Here is a 19450-nt window from a genome sequence, read left to right on the forward strand (position 1 = left end):
CACACACACACACACACACACACACACACACACACACACACACACACACACACACACTTTTAAGAATGCAAATTACTTATAGAAGAGAATGTACTTGTCAGTAAAAACATTGTTAGAACTTAATCATTAAGACGTGGAAAACATGATCACGAGTTGTATCTAGATTTAAACCCAGTTCACACTGGGACAATTTTTAATAATATAGTTTTTATTGTTTGGTTATGTGTGTGCATTTAAACTGAGTTTTAGGAGCAGCTAAATGGATTTTTTAAACTGGGTTAAACAGTAAAACTACTGTCAGGACATAGTGACATTTTAACATGTAAAAAATACTTTTTATATAAAAGTTACCTACTGCAGCTTTAATATGAAAAGGCCCACTCATACAAATGGTAGTTAGACAAATTTTTAAACAAACAAACAAACAAACAAACAAACAAACAAACAAACAAACAAACAAACACCTTCAACAGAAATCTGATCAAAGTTAAACTCTGGTATGGATTTGCAGGAAGAAAACTGCAGTTATTAGTTATTAGGTACTTATCTGTTAGGGTCGGCTGTGGCAGAGTGGTTAGGGGAGTCATCCTGGAACCGTTAGGTTGCCGGTTCGATCCCCCTGTTCAAGCTGTCTTTTCCCTCTGATGTGTCTGTAATTAGCACTGTTTAGTCTCCACAGTTTATTTGTACATGCTAGCTATGTAGACACCTAGTAGAGTGCTATGTGAATGGGTAAATGAGCACACAGATTGTATTATAAAGTGCTCTGAGTGTCCTGGTTGGACAGAAAGGTGCTAAATAAGTAAAGTCCATTTATCTTATGATCTTCAACACCTGTCACTAAAAGGTAAAGGCACTTCTCTCAGTGTGTACATGAGCGTGCAAATGTGTCTGTTTTAGCCTTTTACCAAAATATCAACTGGGCAGATTTTAATGAAATTTGCAGTAATCATTGGATGTACAACTACAAAGGATAAACTTTTGAAGTCGAAACAAAATGACAGCCACAGCTAAAATAATCTTTGAAAACTCAAAAAATGGTTACAAATAAGTCTGTTTTACAGATATTTATGCTCAAAGTTGGTGTGCTAGTAGCTGAGATTGATTCATAACATACTCCTAGAACTACATTTTGTAGATAGTTGCTCAAAATTTTAGATTTTAGGGCGGCTGTGGCGGAGTGGTTAGGGGAGTCGTCCTGGAACCGGGAGGTCACTGGTTCAATACCCCCATCCAGCCGTCTCAGTTGTTGTGTCCTTGGGCAAGACACTTCACCCACCTTGCCTACTGATGGTGGTCAGAGGGTCCGGAGGCGCCGGTGCATGGCAGCCCCACCTCTGTCAGTGTGCCCCAGGGCAGCTGTGGCTACAGTGTTGTTTGCCATCATCAGTGTGTGAATGTGAGTGTGAATGGGTGAATGTCTGTTAGTGTAAAGCACTTTGGGGGTCCGGAGGGACTTGAAAAGCGCTCTATAAGTTCYGTACCATTTACCATTTACCTGTTGGATTTAACTCTCAACAGCTAACAGAGATGACTGATAATGTTTAATAACACATTTTTAAATATTTGTATGTAAGGATTTGTGTTTTCTCTTAATTATTTTCCATTTTGTGTTCATGTTCCATTTGTGTTTGTGTTAACTGCTCTTAAGTTTGTGTGTCTTTAGATTGTGTGTCCTTATATTAGAGTGCAGTTCTGCGTTGTATGTTGGCATCCTGTCACATATCCCAGTTTCTCCTTGTGTTGTGCTCTTCGTCTCGAGTATGAATGAATGTGAATTATGCCCAGTAAAAATACTGTCCTCATTATAGGTTACTTGTACAAGTACAGTGAATCATTACACTTAGATTATTTTAACAAATAATTCAAATCATGTTATTGAGCTTCAGTGTACCACAATAAAATATTTTGTCATCACTGTTGGTGAGTAAATAAAGCCCAAGTCAATCAAGGAAAGGATACTGAGCACTCCAGTACCACTTTATTCCTAATTCTTTATAAATGTGTGAAATCAGGCGAGAATCTACATGGATCAGCACGAGTCCATCTGCTCATGTTTCTCACCATCTGTCACACTCAGGAATTCAGATGTCTTTTATTTGGTGCTACATTGAATAATGAACCTGTAAAACCTTTGTTCTAAATCAGAATTATATGAATCAGTGTAAAAATGTCAACAAACAATTCAAACTTTAAAACAATAACGTATTTTCACCTTGGGTTTGTTAACACAGTGTTTGTAGTTTGTGATTCTCTCGATCTCTCTCTCTCTTTTTCACTTGCTCCCACACACACAAATACAGTATGCACACACATGCAAACATGTTTATATTTCTAGAACATTGTATTGACTTCCATTCATTTAGCATTAAGGTGGGCTGTGAGTTTAGGGTTAAACAAGTTAGTCAGATAAGGGTTGGGTTTAAAGCAGGGATTAGGGTTAGGCTGGAGCAAAATTCTTTCTGCTACTAAAACAGCATCACCTTATTCCCAGTCAAAGTGCATTTTCTGTTTTTTTAACCTAACCCCACATATTTTCTGGGTATAAACATAAAAGATTTAGTCGTTCTGTGGTTTTGTTAAGGTCAGTTAGCTTGATTGGCCATTTTGATATAGATTGAGCTGGAGGGCCCAGAATTCTCAGCCGAGTCAACGACCTGTCACATTGTTGCTCCACGTTTGTTTTCACACACACCTTTCATTGTCTATGAGATACATGATATGAGCTTGTGAGAAACCCCTCTTGCTACTGTACACATCACAGCACAGGCTCCTTTCTGCTGGAATCTCTACTCCAAAAAAAGTTTCCACTCTGATATCTGCCGTTACTTTGGACACAAATCTGTCACCGTTAAAGTTCCAGAAGTTGTCTCCATCCATGAGTTTTTGACCATTTCGTTGTCTTTATAAATGTCTGCTTCCAGGTGCAAAAGTCAGTTTCTGGAAGTGGAGTAGTTTGCAAAATGCAGCATCCGAGTGCTTTCATCATAAACACAAACTTCTGACCAATCACATAATATATTGGTACGTGAAGGGAGGTGAGAAGTTCATCTGTGGGGCTGTGACAAGAAGGGTCGGGAGACTCAAAGCTGAGAACAAAATGACACTATTTTCATCATGGAACTATGACAATGAGAGCAGATTTCGCAGGTTCGGATAGACCATGCAGAGGGCTTAAAACTTAGTGTGGTAATAGCTAAAAGTCATTCACCACAGCTAGCTGAGTGATAACGTGACAAATTAGTTGTGAAAGTTTTACCATTAACCATTGAAGCCAGCTATGTCTGCATGTTAGTAAAATATGGATAGAACTACTAGAAAGATTTAATGAACTACAGCTCATAAACGTTTGGAATAAATTTAATTGAAGATGGCCAACACTGAACTTAGGAAACAAATTCGGCAATGACTGAGTGAATTTTACAAATATTGAACTGAAGTTTGGAATTGGAGTCATTAACACATCTCATTGGTTCTTACAAAATCACATGAGCTCGCACATAAACTTCATTTGTAAAGCTTGACCAAAACAGCAGCCACCCAATCCCTTCTTAGCATAAGGTGATAGACTAAAATTCAGGCATGAATGGTGGCAGGTGATATGCATTCATTTTAGCAATATGAGGTCTTTACCTTTTTATTGACATGATCAGTGCAAACTGTGATATCACAGCAAACCTCTACTTGGATTATATTATGCAATGTTTCTGATATTTTGTGAACCACAGGTGTTGCATTCCTCTGTCCAGGGAAAGATAAATGGAGCCCTGTCGCTGCCTCATGGATTAACACTGTGGGGAGATCATCAGTACCAAAGACTTACTGTCAGTGATCCAGCAGGCTGCAGGCTGCTTTCCCACAGTGCACTGCACTCATCTGGAGGCAAAAATTAGACAAATAATGCTACAAGCCAAACAGCTGGGTGTGCTGTGAACTGAGACACTGGAGATTTCTGCACCCGTTTAAAGAGATGCAACAACCCACACTGTGCAGAATTTACAAGAGCATCTGGTTTAGTCAGTGTGTGAGAAACTGAGATTTTACATTATAAACATTTGATTAATGGTGGTCGCGCTAATTAGGAGTAAAATTCTGTTAAATATGCAAATGTATTACTAGTCCTCTAGGTCTATTCCTGTTTCCTTCTTGTGTTCAGAATATTTCTGTTTGAGTAAAAACAACATAAGGATATAGCTCATTGTCCAATCATCCACTTGATTGCAACAAGTATAGAAGTTGTACATTATGTAACAGAGGGGTAAAAGCCTTTCTTATAAGATGACTTTATCTAAAAGAAAAGTTGATATGATACAGTTCAAATAAAATACATAAAAAACACCATTAGAGGTTTGGATAAAACTGAAATGCAGGCAAGCAGTATCCAGTTACAGAAGCACACTCCAACCTAATATATGGTAGCTAAACTTAACAGATAAATGGCTGATGGTAATTCAGCACTTTTTCTATTGGATCAGTTCACCAAAAGGGAAATGGCTCTTTCAGCCCCCAAATGCCTCCTCATAAGTGACATACTTAGTGAAGAGACAATTGAGAGCCAAATGTGCAAGCATTTTGGTGAGCTGAGCCAAATAATCTGATTCCCAAAAAAGAGCCATAATTCCCATCACTAAGATAAGCTGTAAGACCATCAGAGGGAAACACCAGACACTCTGATAATGGAGAAGTAAAATCTAGCAGTATAAATACTGGGGAGGTTGATTACTGAATTAAAAATGTGAGCTGATCATATATGCAAAAAAGTTTAGAATGGAGCGATAAAAAAGGACTACCGAGGAGATGTTTTTTATTTTTTATTTTTTTATTTTTTTGCTTTTTGTGTTTTGATTTGTTTTCTTTTTGGCTTGTTTTTATTTTGTGAGTTCTGTGTGTTACTACGTAATGTAAGTGCAATTTTTTTTCAACAAAAATTGTCTATGGGGTAGGTTCAATGGAAAATTCCTAGATTTAATGAATAATAATAAATGTGAACAAAAGAGAGTGCAATCATTAAATTAAACATCTATCCATTATCTATACCCATATATTTACCAGAGTCACGGGGACGGGGGGMGGGGGGTGGGGGTCACTGGTGCCCATATCCAGCAGTCACAGTGTGAGGGGCGGGGTACACCCTGAATAGGTCGCAAGTCCATCACAGGGCAAAAACATAACTTTACAAAAACACTGTTGTTTATGACCATTTAGAGCATTATTTTTGTGTGCAAAACCAAACTTGCATATGTAGAGGATACACCGTGAATAATTAATAAACTATCTAACCATATTATTTATTGAATTGTATTTAACCAGGCAAATCCCACTGAGATCACAGATCATTTTTTGCAAGAAAGGCCTGGGCCTGAAGGCAACCTAGTGTGCATATTTTTTGGTCTGTAAGAGGAAACTGGAGTATCCTAAGAAAACCATGCACGGCATGAGGAGAACATGCAAACTCAACAGAGAAAGACCAAAGGTCCAAACTGGGGATCAAACCCAGGACCATTTAGGAGTAAAATTGCTGTGAGGGATCAGTACTAACCACTAAGCTGTCATGCTGCCAAAGATGCCTTGAAGCACCACCATAAAAAAGCAGATGTGTGTATAAATCTAAAACTGATGCACTTTTCAGTCTCATAAATTACTCCAGATTGTGAATTGTTTTCTTTGAGGAAATACCAAATTTATACACAAAAACCAGGAAAAAATTGTTACTTTTTAACACTGTTTATGTGACATTCATTTAACAAATTAATATGATAAAAATAATAGCAGTTTATTAATGTTGAATGATGTTCAGAGAAAGTCTAGAATATTTCCCTTATGATTGAATAAAGTGTATTAAGGCAAGCAACTGCAAACAAATTAAAAAGGGTTTAAGGCAAAGGTGGATTTTGGTATGTTTTTGGTGTTTAACTAGCCTGGTTCAAACCAGACTCTGTCCTTCACTTTGCTTCGTACAAGGGTCTGGACTTAATGCAAGGAGAATCGATTTCTTGCAGGAGGCGTGGCCTCTGCTGAAGTTTAAAATGATTGGATCAGTTGGCTGCGACGTATGTTGCTGTGGCGGAGGCTAAGCTAAGAAGCTAACCGGAAATCGCATGTGCTGTAAACAACCCCACTGAGAGGACAAATATACTGAGCCAAACGAGACGACTGTAAATGAGAGCTGCTGCTTTGTCAGACAAATTTATTTTAATTTGAAGCCTTATCAACACGGACTGGCTTCATTCACTTCCTCCACTGCCGCTTGCTAAACTAATTAGCAGACTGCGCAGAAAGTCGACGTCGTTCAAAGCTCCTCCTTCTGTTTGCTGAATGGCCCAGGTGAAATAAACTACAAGCAGACACTGCGCAGAAAATTGACGTTCTGTTCTCTGATTGGCCCAGGTAAAATAAACTACAAGCAGACACTGCGCAGAAAATTGACGTTCTGTTCTCTGATTGGCCCGGCTAAAAATCTGCCAGCGAAATCCATCTCAATGGGAGAAATCCCAGACGGAGCAGAGAAGGGAAACTAGAATTGAGCGGAGTTGCGTAGGAAGGCAAGGGCCAGGGTAGTGTTTAACAGTTTGAGTTCTAAAGTAAAGAGAAAGATCAAAAACATGTTAAAAGGAACCACCTTACTACTACCTGAGGCACCAAAGTTCACCAGAAGATAAAGTTATTTTGCCTACAGTAATGTTGATGACTGCATTGGAAGATGAATTTTCTGAAAAAAATAAATAAAAAAGGAGCCACCTTGGCCATAATAAGAACATTTACCCATCATCTTTGTTTGGTATGCATTTTTAAGAATACCAATGTTGGATAAAATAATTAAGACACAAGGAATGATGAACAAGCAGCAGATCTGGTTGTGCTCTCTTTTACTTGCAAGAAGTCAAAAATACAGACAAGGTACTAACAAACAGTTGCCAGTAGCATGAACTGATTTTCTGTACAGCAGTCAGGTTTTTAAAGAGTCTCCTTCAAAGTGTTGTCCTGTTTATGACTATGCAATCTCCTGTTCTTCACAGGACCTCCAGCTCCTTTACCCCAACTCACCTGTATAATAGCAGTTTGTAAAAGTAACTGTACTCTACAAGCTAAATAAACAAATTACAAAGAGAAGCATTCACATCTGTGTTTTTACACACAACATTCCCATCCACTGGCCATGAATTAGGATGAACACAGATCAACAGCATTAATATATCACACAATTAAATGAACCATAATATTTTAAATCACAATTTAACCAACAACTGACCACATCCAAGTCACAAGGGATGAAACGTCTGAGAAGTAGTAGTAGTGCTGCCATGTTTCACCAACTATATTAGTGAAACAGAAAAGGTTTTATTGGCGGCTCTTTTGTGTTCTTGCAGCACCCCTTGTTTGCAGTGCTTAAAAAAGTGCATGTCTTTTTTCATTGTTTCCAAAGTGATGTTTGATTCAGAACATAAAGGTATAAAGACTTTGAAAAACTCAAGCCTTATTTTGGCTCATCCATTTGTTCTCTAAAGAGTTTACTGAAGGTCCTCGTTAGTTCTCTTCCTCATTCTGTTTCAAATATGACTCTTTAGTTGTTAAAAGCGTTTATTCTTGCAAGCCCAGTCAATCTTCCATCTTCACTCACATCACACAATCTGAGGAAGCAGTGACCAAAATGTATTAAATATTTATTTTTTTTCTCTGATTTCCTGAAACCCAGATTTGAGCATATTTCATGTTATTTCATAAATTACAAAAACAATCCATCTTATTTGGTTGAATTATGTGTTTCTGTCAATGTTCTCTTCATCACAGAAATCTATCAATGGACATAGGACTGATTCAGACAACAATCCATTTTTTCCCCCAGTTCCACTGAATTTTAAAGTTTATCTAATTCTTTTTTACTGAAAGACTGACATGATCAAATTTGTACTTGTAGTTTAATAAAACCTATGCACAGATTGCAAACCTGAGGGAGGTGGCTTGGTGGTCACTGCCATGGTCCCATGATACTGAGTCTGGGTTTGAGCCCTGGTTGCATCAGGAAGGGCCTCTGGTGTAAAAGAACTGCCAAATCTTCAAGTTTGCTCATGGTGGCGATCCCTGCAGAAGGGAGCAGCTTAAAAAAAGATTGCAAACTTGCATGCATTTTCTATTAAACTGAGGTAGCTATTTTCCTGTCATTTCATTCTTAAAGTTGGCACAAGGTTCTGTAGGCTTGCAATTTCATTGCTAGGTCTGAACATCTGGTAGGTGAGTTGGCCGATGATTTGTTTAAACGATGTGGATGCTTTGCTCACTCAGCGCACCCCTACTGTGGCACATCGATAGTGTGGTCATGGTTTACTTTGAATTTATGTGGAAACATTTAGTAAGTGCAGTAAATCGAGGTCAAACAGCCATTTATTAAAAGATCCACATGCTCGGACATCTTTAACACTAAATTTGCATTTTTTACCTTTATACCTTTAACTGCTGTATATTACATAAAAAAACAGGTCTTATTTCTTAACTAAAATTAGGCCTGTACTTAATAGAATTGCCGCAAATAATCTACTTCCATAAAGTTAGATTTGACCTAACATTTTATTGACATTGTTTTCCGAGTTATTAACTTAGTCCGAACAACATCATGACTGCTTAGGTTTTCTTTTCAGTCATCTTGCAACTTTTCTGTTCTCATTAACTGCTCAGCATACTAAAAATAAATACTAAACACAAAAGTATAAATTGCATGTGAGCTGTGTGTCCCCTGTCTGCTCTATTTGCAGGGAGCTGCAAATTGTTTTAATTCTTCTTGATGTTATTTACATTTTGCTTTACAACCTTGACTTTCCTTGGATTTCTGAGCCTGTCTACCCTACAGTCTCTAATTTCAACTGCTTCAGGATTTTCTTGTTTCAACCATGTTCCATACGTTGTGACCAGAGAGGAGGGTTGGAGCATAGATGGACCAGTAAATTACAGACATTACCCTTATTTTTTCACCACAACCGATTATAGCAATGCTCTCATAACTGGAGACAAGGCCCCGGTCTGTCAATCCATCCCCTTTTCTATGCTGACATAACTTGTGTACAAACTTAGAAACTAGGTCATGGAGAATTACAGAGGGTATTAGTCGGAGAAACATTTGGGAGGCCGAAAATAACCTTGATGTTGCTGGGAGAAGACAGGATTCGTCTAGAGAACCACTTGAGGCTGAACAGAAATGGGACCTCATTTATACATGATTGCGTAGAATTCATACTAAAAGTGAACTTACGGCCAAAAGGTGAAGATGTCGTGTGCAAAATAAATAAATACATAAATAAATAAAATTTAGATTTATAAAACAATGCACATGCACACCTTCAAGCTGTTTGCCTTTATAGATCACAGCTGCACCTCAGAGTTTGTGCACAAGATCCTGCCTCAGGTTCTGCCCTCTACATGCCCACACTCAACCAAAAATGGTCAATGCAAAGTACCTCATGAATGTTAAGGTGTATTTAAATGAGTCAACTGATCAACGTCACCAAAAGTAATTGGCCAGCTCAGATACACACTCCATCGTGCATCTGGACGAGGACGGCTGCTGACATTACACCAACAGATTGTCTGTAATTTATAGATTTTCCTTCATTTTGCAGGTATGCAGACTTTTAGATTAATCTCATTGATCTTTTCAAAAACGTAACTTCAAATTTATTTTCTCTTAGAGCCAAGGATGTTAAAACAACAATAAATTTAATTAAATAACCCAATCACTGTCCCATTTTTCAGCTGGAACAAGTTCACCACTTACAGGTGCTGGTCATATAATTAGAATATCATGAAAAAGTAGATTTATTTCAGTAATTCCATTTAAAAAGTGAAACTTGTATATTATATTCATACATTACATACAAACTCATATATTTCAAATGTTTATTTCATTTAATTTTGATGATTACAAATGACAACAAATGAAAATCTCAAATTCAGCATTTCAGAAAATTAGAATCTTGTGAAAAGGTTCAAAATGGATGGCACCTGGTACCACACTCTAATCAGCTAATTAACTCAAACCACCTGCAAAGGCCTTTAAATGGTCTTTCAGTCTAGTTCTATAGGCTACACAATCATGGGGACGACTGCTGACTTGACAGTTGTCCAAAAGACGACCATCGACACCTTGCACAAGGAGGGCAAGACACAAAAGGTCATCGCTAAAGAGGCTGGCTGTTCACAGAGCTCTGTGTCCAAGCACATTAATAGAGAGGCGAAGGGAAGGAAAAGATGTGGTCGAAAAAAATGTACAAGCAAGAGAGATAACCGCACCCTGGAGAGGATTGTGAAACAAAACCCATTCAAAAATGTGGGGGAGATTCACAAAGAGTGGACTGCAGCTGGAGTGAGTGCTTCAAGAACCACCACACACAGACGTATGAAAGACATGGTTTCTGCTGTCGCATTCCTTGTGTCAAGCCACTCTTGAACCACAGACAGCGTCAGAAGTGTCTTGCCTGGGCTACAGAGAAACAGGACTGGACTGCTGGTGAGTGGTCCAAAGTCATGTTCTCTGATGAAAGTAAATTTTGCATTTCCTTTGGAAATCAAGGTCCCAGAGTCTGGAGGAAAAGAAGAGAGGCACTTCATCCACGTTGCTTGAAGTCCAGTGTAAAGTTTCCACAGTCAGTGATGGTTTGGGGTGCCATGTCATCTGCTGGTGTTGGTCCATTGTGTTTTCTGAGGTCCAGGGTCAARGCAGCCACATACCAGGAAGTTTTAGAGCACTTCATGCTTCCTGTTGCTGACCAACTTTTTGGAGATGCAGATTTCATTTTCCAACAGGACTTGGCACCTGCACACAGTGCCAAAGCTACCAGTACCTGGTTGAAGGACCATGGTATCCCTGTTCTTAATTGGCCAGCAAACTCTCCTGACCTTAACCCCATAGAAAATCTATGGGGTATTGTGAAGAAGAAGATGCAATACACCAGACCCAACAATTCAGAAGAGCTAAAAGCCACTATTAGAGCAACCTGGGCTATCATAACACCTGAGCAGTGCCACAGACTGATCGACTCCATGCCACGCCGCATTGCTGCAGTAATACAGGCCAAAGGAGCCCCAACTAAATACTGAGTGCTGTACATGCTCATACTTTTCATGTTCATACTTTTCAGTTGGCCAACATTTCTATAAATCCTTTGTTTTTATTGGTCTTCAGTAATATTCTAATTTTCTGATATGCTGAATTTGAGATTTTCATTTGTTGTCATTTGTAATCATCAAAATTAAACGAAATAAACATTTGAAATATATGAGTTTGTATGTAATGTATGAATATAATATACAAGTTTCACTTTTTAAATGGAATTACTGAAATAAATCTACTTTTTCATGCTATTCTAATTTTATGACCAGCACCTGTATTAGCATGCTAAGAACTTTTACTCTTGCTCTCAGTGGAGAAGGACGCATTTTTCCTTTGCGCCTACATCCCCAATCTTTCCTGCTTGTTGTGAGTTATTTCTAGCTTGCCGAACATTTTCTTTGCATACTTTTCTGAATATGTTATTTTTATTTTTATGGGTTTGGTTAACTGGTCTCTTAATGAAAATTTGGATCAACTTTCTTCCATCGGAGGGCAGGTCAAGGGGGGACCTTTGTTCGACTGGGATAACTAGCTGGATATATCCTTGTCCTGTGGATGTGGAAACTGATATGCTTGGCTGATTTGAGGATGCTGAAGATTTATACATATTTGAATTTTGATCACTGGATTTCTGCTGATTGGGCTTATGGTCATCTGGTGTATTGTAAAAAAGCATTGACAGCTATTAAGGCAATTTCTCAGCTACCTGACCAGTATGAAAGGATGTGCCGTACTATCAGCACTCAGACTCTAGCCCTGTGTGAGCTGAGACACAGTCTGCAAGCAATTCTTGAGGGTCGTGGGCCAGCTGCAGTCCCTGGAACTCACTGGTGAGATGGAATCGTTCTTGGAGAAGTTGATAGATTGGCTTGGTGGGAATGCCCACACCAATTTGTCTGATTAGATTTACCACCTTGGGATGTACCAGCGGACATTAAGGCAGAAGAAAAAAGTGTCTTCCTGACCGAAAACATTTTCTTGCTATCTGCATTTGGCTCCATGATTCAGCCTTGGCATGCTGACCATCTCAAATTCACCCTGATGGTGTGCAAACAAGACACTCCTCTTCCACCTCCTATCAACACCTGTGACTTCGACTTTGGTTCAGTGCCGACTGATGAACTTTATTCCATCCATCAGGACAATGGCAGAATGTTACCCATGGTGCCCAGGCTCAGAGTGCTGGATCCTGGTCAGCAAAGGTAGCAATTTTATCCACCACTGAGTGCTATGGGGGTGTCCAATAATGACCATGCCCACCATAGATCAATCTTTGACCACCCTATCAGCAGCCGCAGTCATTTGAGGAAAGTAGGCTTTCTAGTTTTTATATTGCTTACAAGAAAAAGTAAAACATTTTTTGTCTTGATAAATGACTCATTTGTGAGTATTTGGTTTCAGTGCTTTTCATAGACACTGTATAAACAAGCTTTAATTTGTTTTCTGTAAGTTTATCCCCTTCCTTTTTGTAAACTACAGGGTAGTATAATTTGTTGTTTTAGACTGGAGAGATTCACATGATCATGCTCAGCAAAGAATCAATCTTACCTGGCTTTAAGCTGTTTGTCATCAGAACTTAAACATTTGAGCCAATCAGTGCTTTAGTAGTGGTTCTTTTTCATTGATTGTCTTAAAACAATCATCCATTTAATATCTCTCTACTAAAAGATTCAGGCAGATGATATTGGTTTTCCAACTGACAGCATGTATTTGCGTTTACCTGCTTGTTAGCAAATTATCTTGTGAGCCACTAGATGTATTTTAATATAACTCAAAAAAGAAATCACTGGATGTATATCAATCCATTTAAAGATGGCTGAATTAGTTAACACAAAATGGTCTATAACTCAGTTATTTTAACAGTTTTTACCAATATTACAAAATTTGATACAGTATCTTGTAATTGTGTACAACATTGTTCATATGTTTATTTATTTTAAGGTTTGACCAAAACAGTTACAGCTTCTGCAAATGTTGCGTTAAAAGATAATGTCAAAACATGTTGACTTTTATTTATAAGTAGTCATTTTGTCATGCTACCTTAAATTATTTTGATGTTTTACAGTTTAACCTGCAGAATGAGTTTTATTGGAAAAGAATAATATAAAAAAAAATAAATCATAGCAAAGCAATCATATGGTTCTGTCTGCAGCTTGGACACCTAATGAATGCAAAAATAAATAAATAAAACTCTGATAAACTAGGCATGCATAAACATTTGTCTAAAAAAGTTAAATCTCGCTAGAAATTGAGAAATATGAACACAAACAAAATGTTTGAACAGATAAACTGTGCTCTTAGAAGAATTTTAGTGTTTTACATGACAATGTTATTTTTGTGCATTTCTCCCTACTTACAAATAATGTGTTGGGGTAATGCAAGTGCTATGTTTTTTAGCATCAGTTTTGATTAATTCATCAAAATGCATGTCTATATTTGATTATTTGCAGCTCAGTGTACATGTAGAAGCAACTAAGAGACTTAAACATCAATACACTGGAGAACATGAAATGGCTATGAAAAAGAAAATGCTAGAAACTGTGAGTTTCAATAAATGCTGTCTGCGTGTTGACTGAATCATGAATAATGCATCATAAAGTCCACAGTTTTTGTAATGAGTGGAGCTTCTGGATTTTGCTTCACTCTAATTTTTAAAGTATATTTTAAGTGAAATGCCTTCTGAATTTTACAGTACACATTAAGGAAAAATTGGGTTGCTAATGTTTCACCTAAACCTTATTCAAGCTAAAATAACACTTTCTGGTAACCTCAATAAATTTCCTTCTGATTAAACTAGGGATAAACAATGGACAAAGCAACTGTATCATCTGATAAATAAACTGACAAATAACTTGATGCTTTGCTTTATCCTATTGTGTTCTTAAAAAAACAACATTTGTTCAGGTATAGTGTGGGGAAAAGGGACAGAGGTATGTCAAAGGAAAATAAATGAACAGTAAAAATGTGCTTTGCATTGAAAATAAAGTATAAGGATTGTGTTGAAGAAACATGTATGCCATTAGAAAAGAGGTGACAGCAGAAATATATTCTTGCTTTTTTATCTTCACTCTAATTATAATCCTAACATAATAAATCTGGAGTTGTTGCAACCTCAATTACTGTAAAAGAAACATATATTTAAAGCTTACTTTTAGAAGATGGATTACCCTGGAGGGAAAAGACAAAGCAATTGCAGTTTGGCTATTTTTTAAACTGTTATGGCTCTTCAGGGGAAAAGGTAGTAAAATGTATTTATTTTTTCGGTTTTCTTTACAGGCCTGATTCGGTTGCAGGAGCTTATAAAAGCACCATCTCGGTATAATATCCGCCTAAAGATCCGGCAGCTGCCTGCAGAGACCAAGGATGCCAAGCCACTTTTAAAGGAGATGAAAAGGGGGAAAGAGTTTCATATCATCTTCGACTGCGGCCATGAAATGGCTGCTGGGATCCTGAAGCAGGTGTGTACTGATGTGTTGCTGGAGCTGTACACGGTGTGTGCTCCAACTGTGGAGGAAGATCAGCTGAGTTCTCAAGTGGAGAAAACAGCAGAATGCAAGATGAGGTGTGAATGGAAAACAAGATAAATCCACTATGTATGAATAAAGAGGAAAGAACTGCAGTGTAAATATTTACTTACAGTAGGTAAAGGTAATAGTATAAAAATGTACTCATTGAAAAAGTAATCAAGTTCCTCATAGTGAAACGTTATCTGCAATGCACAATTCACAAAAGGATATTTGATCTGACTTTTAGCTGTCTATAAAACATTTGGATCATACCATCCGTTTCATCATCTAGTATCTTACATTACATTGTGCCCTCTTTATGATGACCACCAGAGCCAACTGACCTAAGAAAACACAAAAATAACTCTAACGCAGTTTGACAGATATTTAGAAAAAACTTGTGCTAATTTTTGTATCTTTGTATCGTCCCCAACACATAATTCAAGGGCATAATAATGCCATATTTGCCTAAAACCGTGGCAAAAAATGTATTTATTGACATCTTTGACCGTTAGAGTCAACCCTGTTTTTTTTCTGTTCGAAAAATACCAGAAACCACTGGATAGTTTTTGTTGAAACTCAGAAAATAATTATTGTCTGTGCATGTGCAACCAGTGGTGGAAAAAGTACTCAGTTTTCTTATATGAGACAAAGTACTTGTCATATATTACTCCAATAAAAGTAAAAGTTGCTCTGTCAAATTATTACTTAAGTATACCAACATATGTGCTTCAAAAAATACTTATGTATTTTACTTAAAATTTACAGGATTTTTGACAAATGCATTTAACTTGAGTGTTGTTGAGAATAATTGGGAAAATTTCCTGCTATATTGGACAAATAAGTAACTCCAAATATATAATAGTAATGCATTAGTTTGATACAGTATACACTGCCTAAATTTTCCGCCCAGCCAAGTTTTACAATCTTATATTAGCCAAAAAATATTTTTGATTATGCTGTGAGACTAATAAACTAAGTAAGAGTGGTGTGTGTTAGGCTATCAATCTCGATAGCTTAAAAATTGTCTTTATTTATAAGAAGTCTTACCAAATCCATAAGTCTTGCTGCACTGGCAGATTATTTCACATCATTTGAGAGGATTTAGACAATAATCTAGGTTTTGCAGTGTAGTACTTTTCTAGATGCTCAAAGACACTTTATAATTTCATACATTATTCATTCACATTCAGAAGTGTGGCTGCCATTCTGCACCTACAGTCCCTAGACCACCACAATCACAGTCACACCAAGGGGAAGGGCAACACTCTGGTTGCAGGGTGAATGCCTACACCTCTGAAGTCCATTATACACGTTTTACAAGAACTGTCAACTCATAAAATCTCTACATATTCACCACTTCAAGGACAAGGCTTGGGACAGCTTTCATAAGCCGGGTTCCCACCAAACGCATCTTGTGCAGCAAAAATACTCATGATGCATGTTTTTGGCTGCTTGTCAACAGATGTCTGTTCAAATTGAACACATCTGAAGACGCGCAATGAGAGGAGCGTCTTTGTTCATTCTCCGTTCTGTTGAAGTTTGAAATAAAGATAAAATAAATAAAATGACTTTGCTTTATTTACTAAAGAGCAAGCGAATGTTGCGCACAGCAGATAATTAATTCTCCAGATAATTTAGAGGCGCCCTGAAGGACTTTTTTTTTTTCCAGACTGGGACCAGACTAGAGGCGCGTAGAGGGAGGAGCGTCCTGGATTTTTTTCCGGTCTGTCTTTAATGACAGTTGAAATAAAGATAAAATGAATAAAATGGCTTTGCTTTATTTACTAAAGAGCAAGCAAATGTTATGCACAACAGTTAATTAATTCACCATATAATTTAGAGGCGGTTTGTTTGGTTAAGTTTTGCCACTCCAGGAGCTGCAAGCTGATGGCGGTTTTTTCTCTTTTTTTTTGGTCCCGAGTGAGCTGCTGTCTCATCACATCGGTGCTGATAGCCAGAACACCAACTGCAGATGGTCGATTTCAGCTAAAAAGCTCCTGTCGTCAGATTTATAAAGGATTGCATGGAAACCATGCTAAAAGTGAACACACGGCCAAAAGATGAAAATGGCGTACGCAAAAAAAAATTCAGATTTATAAAACCGTGCGTACGCATGTTTCACCGCATTTTCCCTTTATAGATCACAGCTGTGCTTCATAATTTGCGCACAAGGTCCCACCTCAGGTTCTGCCCTCTACACGCCCACACTCAACCATAAACAGTCAATGCAAAGTACCTCATGAATGTTAAGATGTATTTAAATCAGTCAGCTGATCGATGTCAAAAAAGCGATTGGCTCAGTCGTGCTCCGTCGTGCGTCTGGAGGATGACAGGTGCTGACAGCTGCTCACGTGAACAGAGTATCTGTAAGTCAGATAAATTTAAGTTCACCGCTCTTCTCCCTCGTCCTCCCCCTCTCTGCTCTGTTATCTGCGGCAGACCACCCCCACCCCCACATCCCCACAGCCACCACCCCACACCCACGCGTGACAAATGCAGTGTTTTAAAAAGTGAACATTTTATAACATCCAAACTAGTGAGGGTGGGTGCGCCCTGCATGTACCCAAAGCGTGACTTTTGCTGTCGTGCTGTTGAAATGTGTCTTGTCGGGGAGGGGTCTGTGGGTCAGAGTCGTGAGGAGGAGGAAAGAAATTAATGAGTTGCGTGAACTTTTATTTAAGATTTAAGTTTTTTTTTAATTTCAAAGTTCCTTCTGGCTCAGCAGCAGAAGCATAAATATTACTGTTAAGAAAGCTGATGATAAAGCTGAATAAAAATCTAAGTTTGATTATGAAGAGAAATTAAATATCTGACAGTGATCATTACATAGTGTGGCTCTAATTCCTCACTTCACCATCGGTGTCACAGTTTCACGTCTCCAAAATGAGCGTACGCATGGGTCAGAGATGACGTGAGGCACTGCACAATTTCACGTCAAGTTTGGATTTTATAAGTCACAACCTTGGCATAAAAAGTGGCGTACGCAAGTTTCTGGGCTCATATTGTGCCTACACAAGTTTTATAAATCCAAACCCCTGTCCGTCTGTGTCGGGTTTATGAAACCGTCACTTGAAAAAATATTCTCTCCCGACTGGTTGCTGCTGCATGTCGAGCAGCCAAAGTTTAATTTGTTGAACTCCAGCAGCAGCTGCTTTGGACGTGCCGCATGCACGGAAAATGCTCTGCCGCATCTTATCTCTACCTTGCGCACTGCTCCAAACTGCCAAAATATGCCGCAACACGCTGCGCTGCTCCTAGATGTGTGTCCACCATAGACTTTGCATGTAAACTTGCTGATTTGGCTGCTCAAAACGCATTTGGTGGGAACCCGGCTGTAGAATAGTTTTATGTGACTAATTAAGGAGCTCCTAATATTAACTTTTGGGGGAAGCATTTCATACTGAGCCTTTTAGTTATTTGTAACATTTTTACTAGTTTTCTGAATTGAAAGTATTGTCCTGATGCATTCCAATAATCCAAGTATTAAAAAAATGTTTAGAAGGTCTTCTGGACGGTAAACTTTACCTGAAACTCCTCAGACCGAAGAAGTCTCTTGTAGAAGAGACGAAACGTTTCATTTAATAAGAAACCATCCAGAAGACATACTCATGATTTTTTAAATTGAAAATAATATTTACTATAAAAATAGAAACACTTTTGTACAAAACAATTTAACAAAGTTTGTTTGGTAGAAATCCATTAAAATCACAGTCACTAAAAGTCTAATACACTAACTAAAGTCTTAAAGTCTGTTAAATCAGGAGGACTAATCAGGATATAAACAAAGGCACACAAACATGTCTAGTATACATAGTGTACCAATAAGGCAACACTAATCGGACAGAAATTCTTCTTCTTTTTCTTTAGAGCTGCATATCGCCACCTACTGTATAGGGGTGTAATGTGTAATTTCACAGTATGTCAGAGGAAGAAAATAGATGCAAAATAAATAAATGTGGCCAAAAAAAGGTAACTAGTAACTAAAGCCTTTAGAGAAATATAGTGGAGTAAAATGTGTTATTTTTGTTAAACTGTAGTGGAGTAAAAGTAAAAAGCTTTTTTTAGTAGTAAGTGCAAATTTTCAAAAACTGTACTTGAGAACAGTACTCAATCAAATTAACTTCATTACTGCCTACCTCTGGCTGTAACTGATTACCTGTTAAAATCTACCCAAATCAAGATGGGCTTCCACAGCCAATCAAAAACGCATCATCTCAATATTAAGCAACATTTTGGTGTCAAAGTGGTTGCAGTCATTCACAACACATGCCTAAAGTGCTAACTGATCACAAGTTAATGCAATATTGCATAAGATTTGTCACGCTATTTTCAAGTTTTGACCAAAATGTCTACAACTCTACCATTTCCTAATTTAAGATAATCTTAGTCTAAAACTCATGCAGGACAGACAATATGCAAAACTTCGAACAATGTGAGGGCTATATTTACAATGTGATGTTTTTTTCAATACATTTTCTTTCACAAAATCGCAGTTTAGCATTGTATAGTGGGCTGGGGATTTGCTTGTGCCCTTGATCCAGATGTTCCACATCTATAGAATCGTGTTTAATCCTTCTGGCTCTTTTTTTCCCTGTGTGCCAAATTCATATGATTTTATTTATTATTTTGCTGAGTCTTTTAGCTTTATTTGGCTGTTTGTCATTTTGGTGGATGTTTGTTATATTTAAGTCTATAACTACAGCCCTGATAACAATCTATGCCTCTACACATTACATAGTAGTACAGCCACCAATCAAGACATGCAATGAAACCAGCTCTGTGTGTGTGTGTGTGTGTGTGTGTGTGTGTGTGTGTGTGTGTGTGTGTGTGTGTGTGTGTGTGT

The 19450-nt window shown here is 37.9% G+C and overlaps 1 protein-coding gene across 1 annotated transcript in view; it reads left to right on the top strand.

Moving 5' to 3' along the window:
• LOC106535847 (glutamate receptor ionotropic, kainate 2) overlaps window positions 1–19450 on the top strand; it is a gene marked incomplete at both ends in the record, with an annotated part of 39447 nt that overhangs the window by 2140 nt on the left and 17857 nt on the right. Inside the window, 1 exon segment of the mRNA XM_014032975.1 lies at window positions 14375–14556. Coding sequence (XP_013888429.1) covers window positions 14375–14556 — 182 coding nt within the window.

The sequence above is a fragment of the Austrofundulus limnaeus genome, unplaced genomic scaffold (genome assembly GCF_001266775.1).
Source record: "Austrofundulus limnaeus strain Quisiro unplaced genomic scaffold, Austrofundulus_limnaeus-1.0 Scaffold1590, whole genome shotgun sequence".
NCBI classification, from domain to species: Eukaryota; Metazoa; Chordata; class Actinopteri; order Cyprinodontiformes; family Rivulidae; genus Austrofundulus; species Austrofundulus limnaeus.